The sequence below is a fragment of the Papio anubis genome, chromosome 13, assembly GCF_008728515.1.
Source record: "Papio anubis isolate 15944 chromosome 13, Panubis1.0, whole genome shotgun sequence".
NCBI lineage: Eukaryota > Metazoa > Chordata > Mammalia > Primates > Cercopithecidae > Papio > Papio anubis.
In genome coordinates this window covers 36,032,730-36,047,204 of record NC_044988.1, presented here as the reverse complement: position 1 = coordinate 36,047,204, position 14,475 = coordinate 36,032,730, and the positions used below count along the sequence as shown (strand labels likewise).

The following is a 14,475-nucleotide window of genomic DNA, read 5'->3' as shown; positions in this document are numbered from 1 at the left end:
AGTGTCTGTTCTGCAGCCAGCGTAACTTGTCAGTTCAAACAATTACTCCTTCCTCATCCACTTGAATTCCCTAATCAGGTTGGATACATTAAAAAAAGTACTGAATTCTGACAATTGCTACAGACAGTCCTAGCTCCCCTGATCCACTCTTACGGCTACATGGACAGTTTCTACTGAATATGGAATATTAACACTGCACAAGGACAATATTGTACAATTTTCCAAAAAGTCACAATGGGAAGCTAAATAACACAGAGGGGTCTTTCCTCAGAGGCAAAGACCTCTTTTGAGGAGGGGGCAGGACAAGAAAGGTCACCCTGGTCCTGAGATTCAGGGTCCATGAGGAAAGAGTAAGAAGAAAGCACGACCAGGTGAGTCCTGACACTGAAACAGAAGCTGTGGGAAGGCTGGGACCAGGAGGAATTAACTATTAGCAGGAAGTAGTCAGTGCCCAGCAGGTGAATTCTTCTGCAAGTGACAGAACAATTCTGTAATCTTTACTGCATCAATGTCAATATGACTGTGACTTTGTACTATAGTATTCTAAGACGGTAGCATTGGGAGAAACTGAGTAAAGGGTACAAAGAATCACTGTGCACTATTTCCCACAACTGCATATGAATCTACAATTACCTCAAAATAAAGAGTTTAATTTTTTAACAAAAAAAGAAAACCAAGCGTCGACACGTGGCCATAAGCTGCGTGTGCTGAATTATCATTATGTGAGCCACAGCTCACAGAAGGCTTACCTCCCAGTTACTGAATGAATATGATTAAGACCCACAAATGTAAAATGTTATTTATCTGTGCCCTAAAAGAGGATTTCAGTGCACAGAATGTTGTTTTCAAAATGTGCTCTCACCATATAATGAATATGGTAAAAATGGATATTGCCACATACACTGGGGACTTTGAAGCCATTTCTCTCTCCACTGGGGACCGCTGGGATTTCCCCAGGTTCAAGGCCATTCCCATGGCTCTCCACATCACTCTCTTCTTCCTCTGTTAACACATCATTACTCTCTGACACTGATGAGCATGACTGAGGTGACTTTGGCCATGAAAACTTGGGTGGGTCTGATTTCTCGGGCTTCTCATAACCACTAGATAATGGAATGGAATCATCAGCCTCACTGAGTATAGAAGGTACACTTCTATATGCATAAGCTTTGTCATCCTCAGTTTTTATGTCTTCTGTTACAGATGTACTTAAGCAGCTGTTTCCTGAGGATAAAACAGAAGACTGTTAATAAATCTTGCATTGTATTATTACGAAGTAGAATTAGTAAATTATTCCCAACTGATTCCATATCTTACACACACATGCATATGCATGCACACACACATACATGCACACACACAAAACAAGCCTCATTTGTACCCATCACATACTAGCTCTGATATTGAACAATCCAGTTCTTCTACTTAAGTATTATGCCAGGGTTCAAAACCTGGAGATCAACGTGCAAAGAACCATAGAGTGACAGAATTAATGAAATTGAGGGCCCTTAGGCAAAACCATCCAGCAATTCATAAACTGGCTAATTAAACATAGTGTAAGAGAAAGCATGATGAGGGGCCGGGCACGGTGGCTCACATGTGTAATCCCAGCACTTCGGGAGGCCAAGGCAGGTGGATCACTTGAGGCCAGAAGTTCGAGATCAGCCGGGCCAACATGGCGAAACCCCAGCTCTACTAAAAATATAAAAATTAGTTGGGCATGGTGGCGCACACCTGTGGTCCCAGCTACTAAGGAGGCTGAGGCAAGAAAACTGCTTGAACCTGGGAGGCAGAGGTTTCAGTGAGCCAAGATTGTGCCACAGCACTCCAGCCTGGGCGACAGAGAGAGAGTCTGTCTCAAAAAAAAAAAAAGGACTATAATGAAATATCCATATGTATTGCCTAACTCTCTTTTCTGCATTTGTTGTAATTCCCTTCGCTACCTTCTCTACCTTGCTATCTCATATCCATTCATCGAAACTCAATTCAGGTATCACCTTTGCCAGGAAACCTTGGCTCTCCAGCTTTTGTGTGTTTGAAGTCCTTCCTTGGTAAACCAGCAACATCCTAAGCGATCTCTATAATGCTACTTACCACGCTGGATTGTAATTATGTGGTTATTTGCCTAGCTCTCCACCAAAACATGAACTCATTTTTTTAAAGTTCTGTGGTTTCACCTCTATCCGCACAGCTATTTCAAGAGCAAAGGCAATGAGGCTGGAGAAGCAGCTGAGGACCAGTTCAGGACTATATGAGGACTTTTTCTTTTATTGTAGGTGGAATAATACTAAGAAGAAGGTAGTGAGAAGACCTAAGATTTTTTTCTTTTAAAGGATCACTCTGATGGTCACCTGGAGAACTGACTAGCTGGCGTGACTACAGCTGACACTCCTGAATAAGAAGGAAGCAATTGCTGCAGTCGTCCAGGCAAGAGCAATGGTGCCATGAGTGAGGGGGAAGCAGCAGAGGGAGTCAGATTCTGGCAGAGTGGGGAATCCCATGAGGAAGGATTTACAGGATGAGAGGTATGAGAGGAACACAGGAATTAGCATGATTATTAGGAGACAAAAACTCCAACAAATACGAAAGAGGCAAATCATTAAAGCAGTTTCAGAAAAATATGCTACCAAAGGGAGAAAAGGCAAAGTAGCTGAGATTTTTAGACAATTGCTTTAGTACAGAAGAGAAGCGAGGGGACTATACATGTCATTTCACTAGGTTGACTTTTTATTATTGTTGTTGTTCTTAAAACCTTGATCTTTATTTTCTTCTTAAGTCGAAAGCTAAGAATCTACAAAGAATTATCAATAATTGGTTTTCTCTACTCATGTGAATTCAAAAGAAGCCTTCCAAAAACGTATATTGTAAATTAAGTTGCACTAAAAAAAAAAAAAAAATCATTTTAGTCTCTTCTTTTTTATTAAACCAAATAGGCACTGCTGGCTGCTTGTCTCACAATTCTGCGACACACAGCAGTGAGGCTTTGTATAATATCCCCTGGGACTCTTGGTTGAGTTACCCCATGACTTTGGGTAGATTATTGATTAAGCTAGTGGACTAGTCAGATACTTGTCATAGTGAACATCAGTTTAAGACATCTGATCATCAACCACCTACTACTTATATGTGAAACATAATCAACCATCTTCTCACCTGAGAGTTTGATATGATCTGATAAATTCTGATCCACCTGCATCCTGCTAGCAGAGGACTCTTCTTCTGAAGCTGCTTCTGTGTTCCTCAGCTTCGCTGCTGCTTCTGACTTTTCACTGACCTTGAGGTCATCTGTGCCTGAGTCGGGGTTAGGGACCTCTGCCCCATCGACTTCAGCTGACACTTCCTCTTCCTCCTCAGCCTTAGGCCTTTTAGAGGTAGATCTAGCACACTGGAAGCTGTCAACAAGAGAAGCAGTGGTCAGAGCGGGATGTCTGCAATGGATATGAAAAACACATCCCAATATAAATGTCATTTTCACTTGCTTAAAGAAGGAAAAAACTGACATTGTTAACCACTATGCCAAGTCAATGTTCACAACTGAAAGATTAAATTTGAAATCAAAATCTTAAGAACAATTCTCAGATCAATCAATAAAATTTTAAAATTCACACAACTGTTAATAATTGATTATTAAACATTATTTTGAAAAAGGGCCATTGCTAAAATTTTGTAGCAACATTTTAAAAGTCTGAAAATAAAAATAAAGTAAAAAATGTTGAAATGAGAGAGAAATAAAATCAATCAATAAAATATTTAGATAATGAAGAAAATAAATGAAAAATCAGGATATCCTGTAAGGCTAGTGCTAAAAGTAAATTTTTTATATTTCAAGGTAAACCACTGACTACTTTTCATTTAGCTTTGTATAATTATCAGGTATGTATGAAAATAGTTCAAATTAAATGTCAATTCATCAACAGCTAAAGGATTTAAAACAGAAACAAGGCTAACTGGTACGTGGTTGTGGGTGTGGGTGCGGGTGGGGGTGGGTGTGGGGGTGTGTGTGTGTGTGTTTCATAAAGACACTGTCTCACTATATTGCCCAGGGTGGTCTAGAACTCCTGGCCTCAAGTGATCCACCCTCACTAGACTTCCAAAGTGCTGGGATAACAGGCATGAGCCACCACATTCAGCCTAATTTTATGTATTTAACATCATACATCAACATACTATTTTCAGAGTGAACACAATTTTTATCTTCTTCCTCTCTATTTTCCAGTTAGTCACTTGATAGCTTTGGCATATATGCTTTTTACATATGAAACAAACATTCCTAACAACTAGGAACAATTACAAATCAACTCAAAGCAACAGTGCCCAAAACACCCATATGTATTACACACACCCGAGAAACTACCACAGGACTAAGCACTGTACGATGTCAGAGATTGCAGAGAATAGGGTGGCCAGCGATAACCTATATAAATCAGCTTTCCCTGCTGCTGATGGCAGTAACAGTAGTAGTACTGTCATCACCATCATCACTTTTGTTGCAAATCCATGCATTGGCTGATGTGGGAAAATCTCAACATTATAAACGGTGTAGTACGTGTGAAAAAAAAGAAGGCTGACATGTGCTTGAGATGTCAATGAATCATTTCCTTCATCAGACTTCCCTAAATGGGATATTTCCAAAGGGAGATCAATAATCTCTAAATATCAAGCCACAAGGTTGAGCATATTAAACAAGCCCATAGTCAGGCTTTCTAACTAGGTAAGTAAGTTCCATTGATTATTTGAACCTACTGACAAGCATTTCGATCTCTTCAAGTGTCATAAATCTATGGTCTCTATCAACCCAAAAGGCCCACTGTGGTTGATAACTGGAAACCAAGTCATACACCTAATGAAAATATTGTGTTTTCCATCCACTAAAGAACAATGTTCAAGATGTTCTACTGGTATGTATTCTGAACTCAGGATTGGATACTGCCTCCTTCCAATGCTGGGTTCTTTCGTGCTATGAATTAACACATTTATCAAAGACACTGACTGTCCAAATTAGTATTTCTCAAACTCTTCTTGAATGTAACACACAGTGAGTTATACATTTCAGATAGTGGCACTACATACCACAGACACACATACTCACACGTCATGAGTGAATATTTGCCCTTACCACAGAGGAAGCACTACAATTGTTTTTATTCTATTTTACCACCTCATTTTAAAATGTTGGTCCTGACCTACTAACAAACACACTGACAATCATTGCCGTAAACTATAGGGTGAAATATTAACACCTGAGTTAGTTCTGCACCTCAGGTCTAGCTCTTACAAAATGCCGAAGTTTGGCTCCATGTTACTAAGGTTCTTTCACTCATTACCATTTTAAATTAGCAGAAAATAAATATCAGGGAAAAGGAAAGACAGAAAATAAGCATCATAAGTCTGGGCAAAGATGTAAAATTATGGTGTTACTTAGTTAATATCAAAAAAAGTGGAAACACTCTACAGGGGATAAAATACATGCAGGCATTAAAAATTATGTTGCAGCAAATCAATCAGTTACATGAAAAAAACACTCAAAACTCATCATCAGATTGTTAATAGAGCATGGCCCCAGATTTGGAAAGATATATAATATTCATAAAATACATAATAAATATATAGGTAAAGGATATATACAAAATGTTAACACTGGTTATCTCTGGATAGTGAGGTTATGAGTGATATGGGATTCCTTCATTATTCTTTTCCTTATTTTACAAATTTCCTCCAATGCACAAATATTACTTTTATAATCTGAAAGAAAAACAATGAGTAATATTGAAGAGGAAAATTTAATATAAAATTGGAAAACATAAGAGCCTTAAAAGGTAGCCTAAGGACCTGAGCAATACAACACACACCCTATTCAATAGGTTTTAAAACAACAAGATGCCCACAGCAGATCTAAAAGCTTTTGAAATGATCCTGGCCACAAAGACGGAATGGAAAATAAAGTTCACAAGGATAAGCATGTTTCAGAAATGCCATGTGCTGTGTTTTACATCTTACGAAAGAATAAAACCAAGTGCATAAAATGTAGCAAAATATAAGCATCTAGATGAGAGTAGTAGCTCGGATGTTGGACAAATGAAGATGACCACTAAAGCCAAAAAGCAAAACGGTGGCAAAAAGAAAAAGTGGAAAATCAAGTTATTGATTAACATATGGAAATGCACAGAAAGGAACAATACAGCCATAAAATACATTCATGTAAGTGGTCTAACAAATTCTATATTGTTCTATTTGCCATGTAGAGCAACTTCAGGAATATTCTCAAACAAAATAAATATACATCTCTTCCTATATTGTATTTATTACACATCTAACAATTAAAAATAATTTGTGTCACATTTTCAGAAAGGTATTAAGTTACAATGAATAAATAGAAAAAGCAAGTAGATTGCCTTTGAGAACACCACATCCAATGACCCATTTTAACTGAGAAAACACTACAGGCAAGGAGCGTCAGTGGGTGAGGGGTCATTACCTCCGGGATGCTTTTCTTACTTTCCTCCTTCTCTGCAGCCATGCTTTTACTTCAGGGGTGGATGCTGGAGTAGGCTTCGTGTGATCAATGGTATATATATCCTTTCCTTGTTTCCAAAGCTGATACCTGTCTGGCTGAAATTTCCTCACAAAGATATCCATTGAAATTTTCACCATGTCTTTCCTGCAAGTGCACTGAAACACAACCGGGTTGGAGAGTGTTAAATGTTTCACTAACTATACAGTAACACAGAGTTGGTCCTTGAACACACCATCCATGAATACTTAGTCACTACATAATGGAGGATAATGCATTACATCATCAAACATTCAGTGGGTGATAAACCCAATTTCTTCTGAATAGAGATAAGAATCTATATATTCACATTTACAATGTGGTTATAATGGTTTGTGGACCTCATAGGTAACTATGTACCAAGAAAAACTAAAAGGAAAGAGTGCTCATTTGGAAGCATGTCTGCAATGGAAAGATTATCTGCCCATCACAATGATGTGTCAATGAACTGAGCACTAAAAGGTCTATAAAGCTGAAAACCTGGGTTGTCAACAAATAAAACAACCCAATGAATGTGTGATTAGAATACTTTAACCAATGAGTTGAGATAAATTTACTCCAAGATATATTTTGTTATATTTATGGTTATTAACAAACTGTCATAAGGTAACCCAAAATTAGGAGCAAATGAATAGCCTTTTCTACATCACATTACATACAACATCCAATACCATTAACAACAACAACAAACATATCCACTAAAATGAAGACATGGGGTAAAGGTGAGAAGTTCAAAGAAAAAATTATTTTGATCTACTATGCCTTTAATGCTCATGAATACATAGTTATCAGTCACATCTTATTAACCAAGTTTTCTATAAAGACTTCACGCAAAGTTTTATCAGGTCTAGGCCAACACTAAGCAACAGGGAAGTTATCATTCAAATGGTGGTGCATAAATAATCTCCAAGATTTAACTGATACACCTTGACAATCCCTAACATACCTGGTAACAGACTGACTGAACAGTTTTGACACAATAAGACTTTAGATATCTTGGTGATACAATTATCACCTCCATGCAAATTAATTCCAAAGTCTTAATAATATCCAAACCCAAACTCCCACCACAGAGTTCTCATCCTAATGACCATTACATTCAAAATACCTAAACTCAGTGTCTTCAACTGCAAACCACACTGTCTATACCAAATGATACCACAGTTCTATTCTCCTACATTCATAGTCCACATTTCCTAGACACTCCCTACGCCTTCACCCCTAAAAATTCAGCCTTGTCTCCATATACAGTGTCTCCTGTCTCAATTCCTTCTGCCAGCATCCTTGCAGCTGCACTGCCAGGCCTTGAATCCTAGCATAGAAGGCTAATTTCCCTGCCTGTCATTTCTCCTAACAATAATCCATCATTATAGCTGTTACTTTCATCTCCCCCAAATATCTTACAATCTTTCATTCCTGAGTTCAATAAGGTGTAATCACCTGGCTTTTCCTTTAGAATAAGGTCTAAATTTATGAGCCTGGCATTAAGGGTTCCAAGATTCTACTCCACCAATGAGATTTTCCGGTTTCTCTCCCGCAGCAAGTCAACATGAATATTCCTCTTCAACCCAAGTCATGGGAGCCCAAATGCCCCATATGCTTCATTACTTCAGTATTTTCCTCCTACCACACCACCTTCCTGCATACTAGTCTGCTATCCAGCAAAACTTCATCCTTAGCTCTGACTATAAACTGTCCCAACTGTTCCTCTGAACCTAATACTATTTATCTACACCGCTGCTTTCTATTATTGGTTACGTATAATGAGGGTTCGAAGTTATCTTGCTATAATTATCTTGCCACTGGAATATAGAAAATGAGGGTCCTGAGAAAGTGAAAGATATTTTGGATTAAGATGTAATCTATTGACAAAAGGGAGAAAAAAGCTTGGAATTATAACAAGAAACTTTCTTCAAGTGTTACTAAGATTGCTTCACAAAGAAAAAATAAACAGTGAACAAAGTGATGCTCCCCATTTTAATGAGCTAATGTAGGCCTGATCATGATTACAATTGTTAACATCCCTAGGGCAGATAAGCTGGTGAGGTACAGAACACTATTTCTGAGGAAAGTGTCTCAGAAAAAAAACCTTTGACTTGATTAATATTCATCTTGTTTGCTCAGCTGATGCTACGAAGCCTAAACAGAAACAGCAGATAAGCCATGGTCAAAGAGGAGGTTGCTCAGAGACTGGAGGATGGTATTGCTAGACAAACTTGCTGAACAGATTAGGCATGTGACTCATGGATCCAATCATGTCAGCAGAAGCCAGGAACAGAGAACGTGGTTATCCAGGAAAGAGCTGTGCAGGACCATCTTGCTTGATGGTTGGATGTCCATGAACTGCACAGAAGACTGACAAGGATTTTGAGACTTTTATACCGGCAGAAATGCTGCCGGCCTGAACTGAAAGGAACAGAGACAGGAAAAAATAAAGGAACGACTCCAAGGACAGAGCCACAAACGCAGAACGACTGAGTCAACAGAACCTCATTGGGCCATTACAACAGCCCTAACAAACTACCCTTCAGGAGGTACAGAAACATGCCACCCTGTGTCTTAAGATTTGTTATTTGAGGATTAAATCAACCAGAAAACCCACCTACACTAAATTTTTCTAAATGACCTAAATCCACCAACAATTACAATCTCAGTAATGGTATAAAAGATAATATAAAAAGATAAGTTTACACCTTTAAAGTTTATTTGGAATTATTATGCAATGGAAGATGGGAAAAAGATAACACCATATCAATTTGCTGAGAAACTGTAAAACCCATGATGCAAATAGTGTTTAAAAGACTGGATTCAAACTCCAGCTTCAACACTGACAAGCTATGAAATCTTCAACAGCTTCTTTAACCTCTCTGTGCCTCAGTTCCCCCATCTGAAAAACTGGGAGGAACAGTGGTAACTATCCTCATGGGGCTGATAATAGAATTGGCTTATATAAATTGCTTTTTAGTATTCTGACCACAAGAACACAGAGGTTTCTAGTGTTATCTTATTTTGCCTTACCGAAAAAGTGGAAGCAACAAACGAAGTAAGAATCAGAATACTGCATCTAACAAATGGTCTTAAGGGTCAAGGGGAAGTAAGTGCATGGTGCTTCTGAAGAATCAAACAGAAGGAGCAATCCCAGACTTCTAGGAGATTGAGAAAATCCTAGAGGACTGGGCCATTGTCACGGGAGAGGTGAGAGCAGTGTACTTCAAGTTCCTGTTTGTATCCTATGTTGCAACCAGACTCAACTCCATGGCTTCACATCTAGAGCAAACAACTGAAACTGGAGGCCCAGAAGATGACAGGCATTAATGAGAGGAAATGCCCATAACATGAATTAATACTGCACAGGTGTTCAAGGTAGGATGCTGCAAGGTAAAATAAGATGGAGGCAGGGGTTCAACTCATGTGACTTCTTCGTTCTCCACTGTATTTAAAAAACAAAATAGGCCTCCTTTTAACATAAGAGCTTAGTATTACATGGCAACATGTATGTGGTTTTGGGAGACATGAAATAATATCCACTTGAATCTCAGGATTGAAGAATAACTTTCAGAACATACCGGGGAAAAGTTCCTTTCTTGTTTACATAATATAAAACTCTAGTGAATTTCAAACATATCATATCATAACCTAAAGAGGACATTTAAAATTTAAAGAGAATTACTGTCTTTCATAGAAAAGTGTTAATTTTCCAACAATTATGAAAAGAACCCAATGTAGAAGATGAATTAGATTTGTTGAACAGGACAATCATAAAGAAGGGAGGAGCCAATGGCAAACTCTTATTTTGAAGATTTAAATATGTCCAAATGACACTAGGCGCGTGGGTATAACCTGTAGTCCCAGAACTTTGGGAGGCCAAGGCAGGTGGATGGCTTGATCCCAGGAGTTCTAGACCAGCCTGGGAAACATGTTGAAACCCCGTTTCTACTAAAAATCCAAAAATTAATCTCATAACCCAGTCTCAAAAACAAATAAGCCCAAATGAAACACATATTGTTGTCTTCTGGTGATGCACGAGTAGATACCATACCTTTAGATCTATCCTGTCCTGTCCTATCCTTTAGATCTGAAATACTGTCCTTTAGAGTAGCCACCAAAAATGTATTTACCGATAAAAATGACTTATGCCAAAAAAAAAAAAAAAAAAATCAAACAACATATTGCTATTTCCTTAAGAAACGGGAATGGATAATTTAAAAAGCAAAAGTTAGTTTTAAATACCCTAAATTTTTAAATCAAACTCCAGCCTCCCCTCTCCCAAAAATGTTATTGCTCTTGAAGGTTATCAGCTAATTATCTCTGAGGCACAAATTACATTAGATCAGAACTACAGAATGAAAAAGGCATCTATTCTATATTCTATCCAACACAAAGCAAATGTGCCTAACATCCCCCAATATATAAGGTATAAAAACATGGGACTGTGTATACAATTTTAAATGCAAAATGTTCAATGAAATTGCAATTCACTGGCTTTAAGAACCCAACAGTTTATATGTTATTAACACAAGTTGCCCTCTGAATAGTACTATACATATAATATTATGAACAAATGGAAGAGACATTCGATATTTCATTATTTTCTAACAACCCTAATGTTAGTGAAGAAAATAAGAATTAAGAATGTATTAACAATCATTTCTAATTTGTATTATGACTTCATAATTCATAATTATTCATTATTTATTTCTTCATTATTTCTATATTAAGAAGTAACAAAGCACTGCTAAGTGTCAGGAATCAAAGTAACCTCTTATTTAACCAAGAATATGTCTGGTGGTGGTAACTAACAGGGCCAAAATCATTAATTAGGCCTGACATGTAATTTTATTCTAGCTCCTCAGACTACACTCTCATAATCACGTAGATCTGTGCAAGTTCAGATATGTTAGTCTAAAAAAAAAAAAAGGTGTAATACCCTAACTGAATTATTTTATTTTTGAGACACGGTCTCACTTTGTCACCCAGGCTGGAGTACAGTGGCACAATCTCAGCTCACTGCAATCTCCCCCTCCCTGGTTCAAGCGATTCTCCTGCCTCAGCCTCCCAAGTAGCTGGGATCACAGGGCATGTGCCACTACTCTCGGCTGATTTTTGTATTTTTAGTAGAGACGGGGTTTTGCTATGTTAGCCAAGCTGGTCTCAAACTCCTAACCTCAGGTGATCCACCCGCCTTGCCCAAAGCGGTGGGATTACAGGCGTAAGCCACTGCGCCTGGCCCTTAATTTCTTACTTTATTTCTAATGAACCATTATTGTGAATTATCTCAGATACCTTGCCCCATCTGACCTTCCTACACCACTCTATTCTTAACCATGAGCATACAAACAGTGTCTGTCTTATAGAGAAGTATATTCTAGGTGCCTAAAGAGTCCCTTAAAAATATTTGTTAAATAACCTTAAAAAAAAAATGTAAGGAAACAGAGACAGGCTCGGAGGACTCACATTAATTAGTCCAAGGTCACATACCTAATAAGTAACAGAGATTTTGCTAGAATCAAATCTAGCAGTTCTATACTCTTACCCAATCTACTGTGGAAATTCCAAAACAAAACCACATTCAATACATATAACATGTTTTATAATTTAAATGGCCACATTTTTCCATCTCAATCTTCTTTATCTATGACCCATAACCAAACTGAAATTGTAGCTGCAAATAAACGTCCGGGACTCATTATATTTGCTTTCTATGCATGATATCATACTGTGTTGATAGAGTTTAACCAGCCTAGCTAACAATTTTCCAAAATAAGTTTCCTTCCCTCCTCCCACTTCTAATGGGTTCAGATTAATTTCTCTGGAATATGTGCAGGCTTCACTGTGCCAGGGTATGTCTCCCTTATAAAGTAAGGCAATTATAAAGCAATTTAAGGTATGGGACTAGAAACCGAATCTTTCTGACCCATGAGAGCACTGTTCACATAGACAAAAACTATGCAAAAAGAAGGGGAATGGATTCAAACAGTTTGCTCCAGGGTCTCCAAAAGATTCTGTGGAAATTATTTTTAGAATTTCTGCTTCTCAACACTTAGCTGAATATCTGACAGAAAGGTTGTGGAAGTTCAGAGTAACAGATATTAAACAATCCACTCCTGCTGTGCCATGTAAAATAGCATGAAATTGAACTCTTTAGTATTCAGGGGTAGATAAAGTTATTTTGTTCTGAATTCATGCACTCCATGCCACAGTTTATATGGATGATAAATCTGAGGAAGATCAGATAAAAATAGGGCTCGGCACACTCTTAGAGATCTAAATTCTTTATAAACATAAATATTTGTATGAGTCTACATGATCATATAGGAAAGCAGACAGGCAGGGTGTGGTGGCTCACGCCTGGAATCCCAGCACTTTTGGAGGTCGAGGTGGGCAGATCACCTGAGGTCAGGAGTTCGAGACCAGCCTGGCCAACATGGTGAAACTCCGTCTCTACTAAAAATACAAAAATTACCTGGGTATGGTGGCGCATGCCTGTAATCTCAGCTACTCGGGAAACAGGCAGGAGAATTGCTAGAACCCAAGAGGCAAAGGTTGTAGTGAGCCAAGGTTGCACAACTGCACTCCAGACTGGACGACAGAGTAAGACTCCATCTCAAAAGGGAAAAAAAAAAAAAAAAAAAAAAAAAGCAGACAGAAGTGGCATGGATGCATATTGTTGAATATAATGTTGTATATAATCCTTCTCCCAAAATGTTTTTATTAAAATGTTCAGATATACTGATTTCCTTGTTAGAGACTCTTTCAGATATTTCTTTTTAAATGACTAAGTTAACACAATTAGAAGGCATCCTGAACCCAGAATGAACCTTAGGAAGTAAGTCATCCACTTGAATCATCATATTCTAATTCATGGATAAGAAACTGAGGCACAAAAATGCTAACTGACTTGTTGGATGTCACAAGGATAGTAACTGGGGGAAAAAGGGATTTAAGTGATGTGAGATTCAGTATCCTACCTACTAGCCTCTTTGAGTTTTCAATTTCGTAACCACTGAGTACACAGGAACATAATGAGTAATTTAAGGGGTCTGAATACAGAACTAGCTGTCTTACAGGTTTCACAATGCTGGCTGCCATTAAGTACCATCTGACTGATACTGAAGACATTTACCTTTTTCTACTTCTGCTGAATATGAGATAACACAGCATCTCCTGTCCTCTTCCATCTCTTCTGCACAAGTCAAACAGCAGTATGAACGTAGGTAAATATTAATGAGGAAATAATGTTTTAAAAGAAGGGAAGGGGCGAGGATGTTAATCAATAAGGAGAAAAAATTTAAAACTAGCTATGCATGCATAATAAAATACCCAGAATAGAAGCTCTAGATAGTGTATCAAGGGTGCTCTCACTTGAGAGAAACAAAAATAACAATTTTCAAATAAACTCTAGGTTACCACATTTTTAAATGCTATATGTCATACTAATTTTGAGTGTGAGTCTCTAGAAAAAATGAGACCTTGATTTATTTAGCAGCCATGTTGAAAACAATAACCTGCACTCCATGTACTCTAATTATATGTCACCTGCCACCTGAAAACTCTGGTATTGTTCTTAAAGCAGGAAAATACCTAATGAAAGCTAACTAGACCAAGACAGTAATGCTTTTAGTCTATTTGATTTTCTAATGTTAACAATATGGTCAGGGGCTGGGTACAGTGGGGCTCACGCCTGGAATGCTAGCACTTTGGAAGGCTGACACAGGAAGATTTCTTGAGGCTGTAAGTTCAAGAGCAGCCTGGGAAACAAAGCAAGACCCCATATCTGGGAGAAAAAAACAGCAGCAGAAATTTAACACTAAATAAGAAAAGGAAAACAATTCATGTTTTTGAAATAAAAATTTGACAATTCAATGACAAAACATACTTTTTCAGCCAAACTTCCCTATAAAAACAGTAGTACTATAAGTAAATAA

General features: G+C 37.8%; 1 protein-coding gene across 8 annotated transcripts in view; it reads right to left on the bottom strand.

Moving 5' to 3' along the window:
- KDM4C (lysine demethylase 4C) overlaps positions 1 to 14,475 on the bottom strand; it is a 425,827-nt gene that overhangs the window by 191,999 nt on the left and 219,353 nt on the right. For all 8 annotated transcript variants that reach the window (XR_004177866.1, XR_004177865.1, XM_009188789.4 and 5 more), the window contains 3 exons: positions 6,476 to 6,669; positions 3,154 to 3,392; positions 902 to 1,224 (listed from right to left, as the gene is read on the bottom strand). Coding sequence is in view for 6 of the 8 variants with exons in the window: in XM_009188789.4 (XP_009187053.1) it covers positions 902 to 1,224; positions 3,154 to 3,392; positions 6,476 to 6,669 (756 nt within the window). In the remaining 2 variants the exon portion in view is untranslated. The remainder of the gene's footprint in view (positions 1 to 901; positions 1,225 to 3,153; positions 3,393 to 6,475; positions 6,670 to 14,475) is intronic.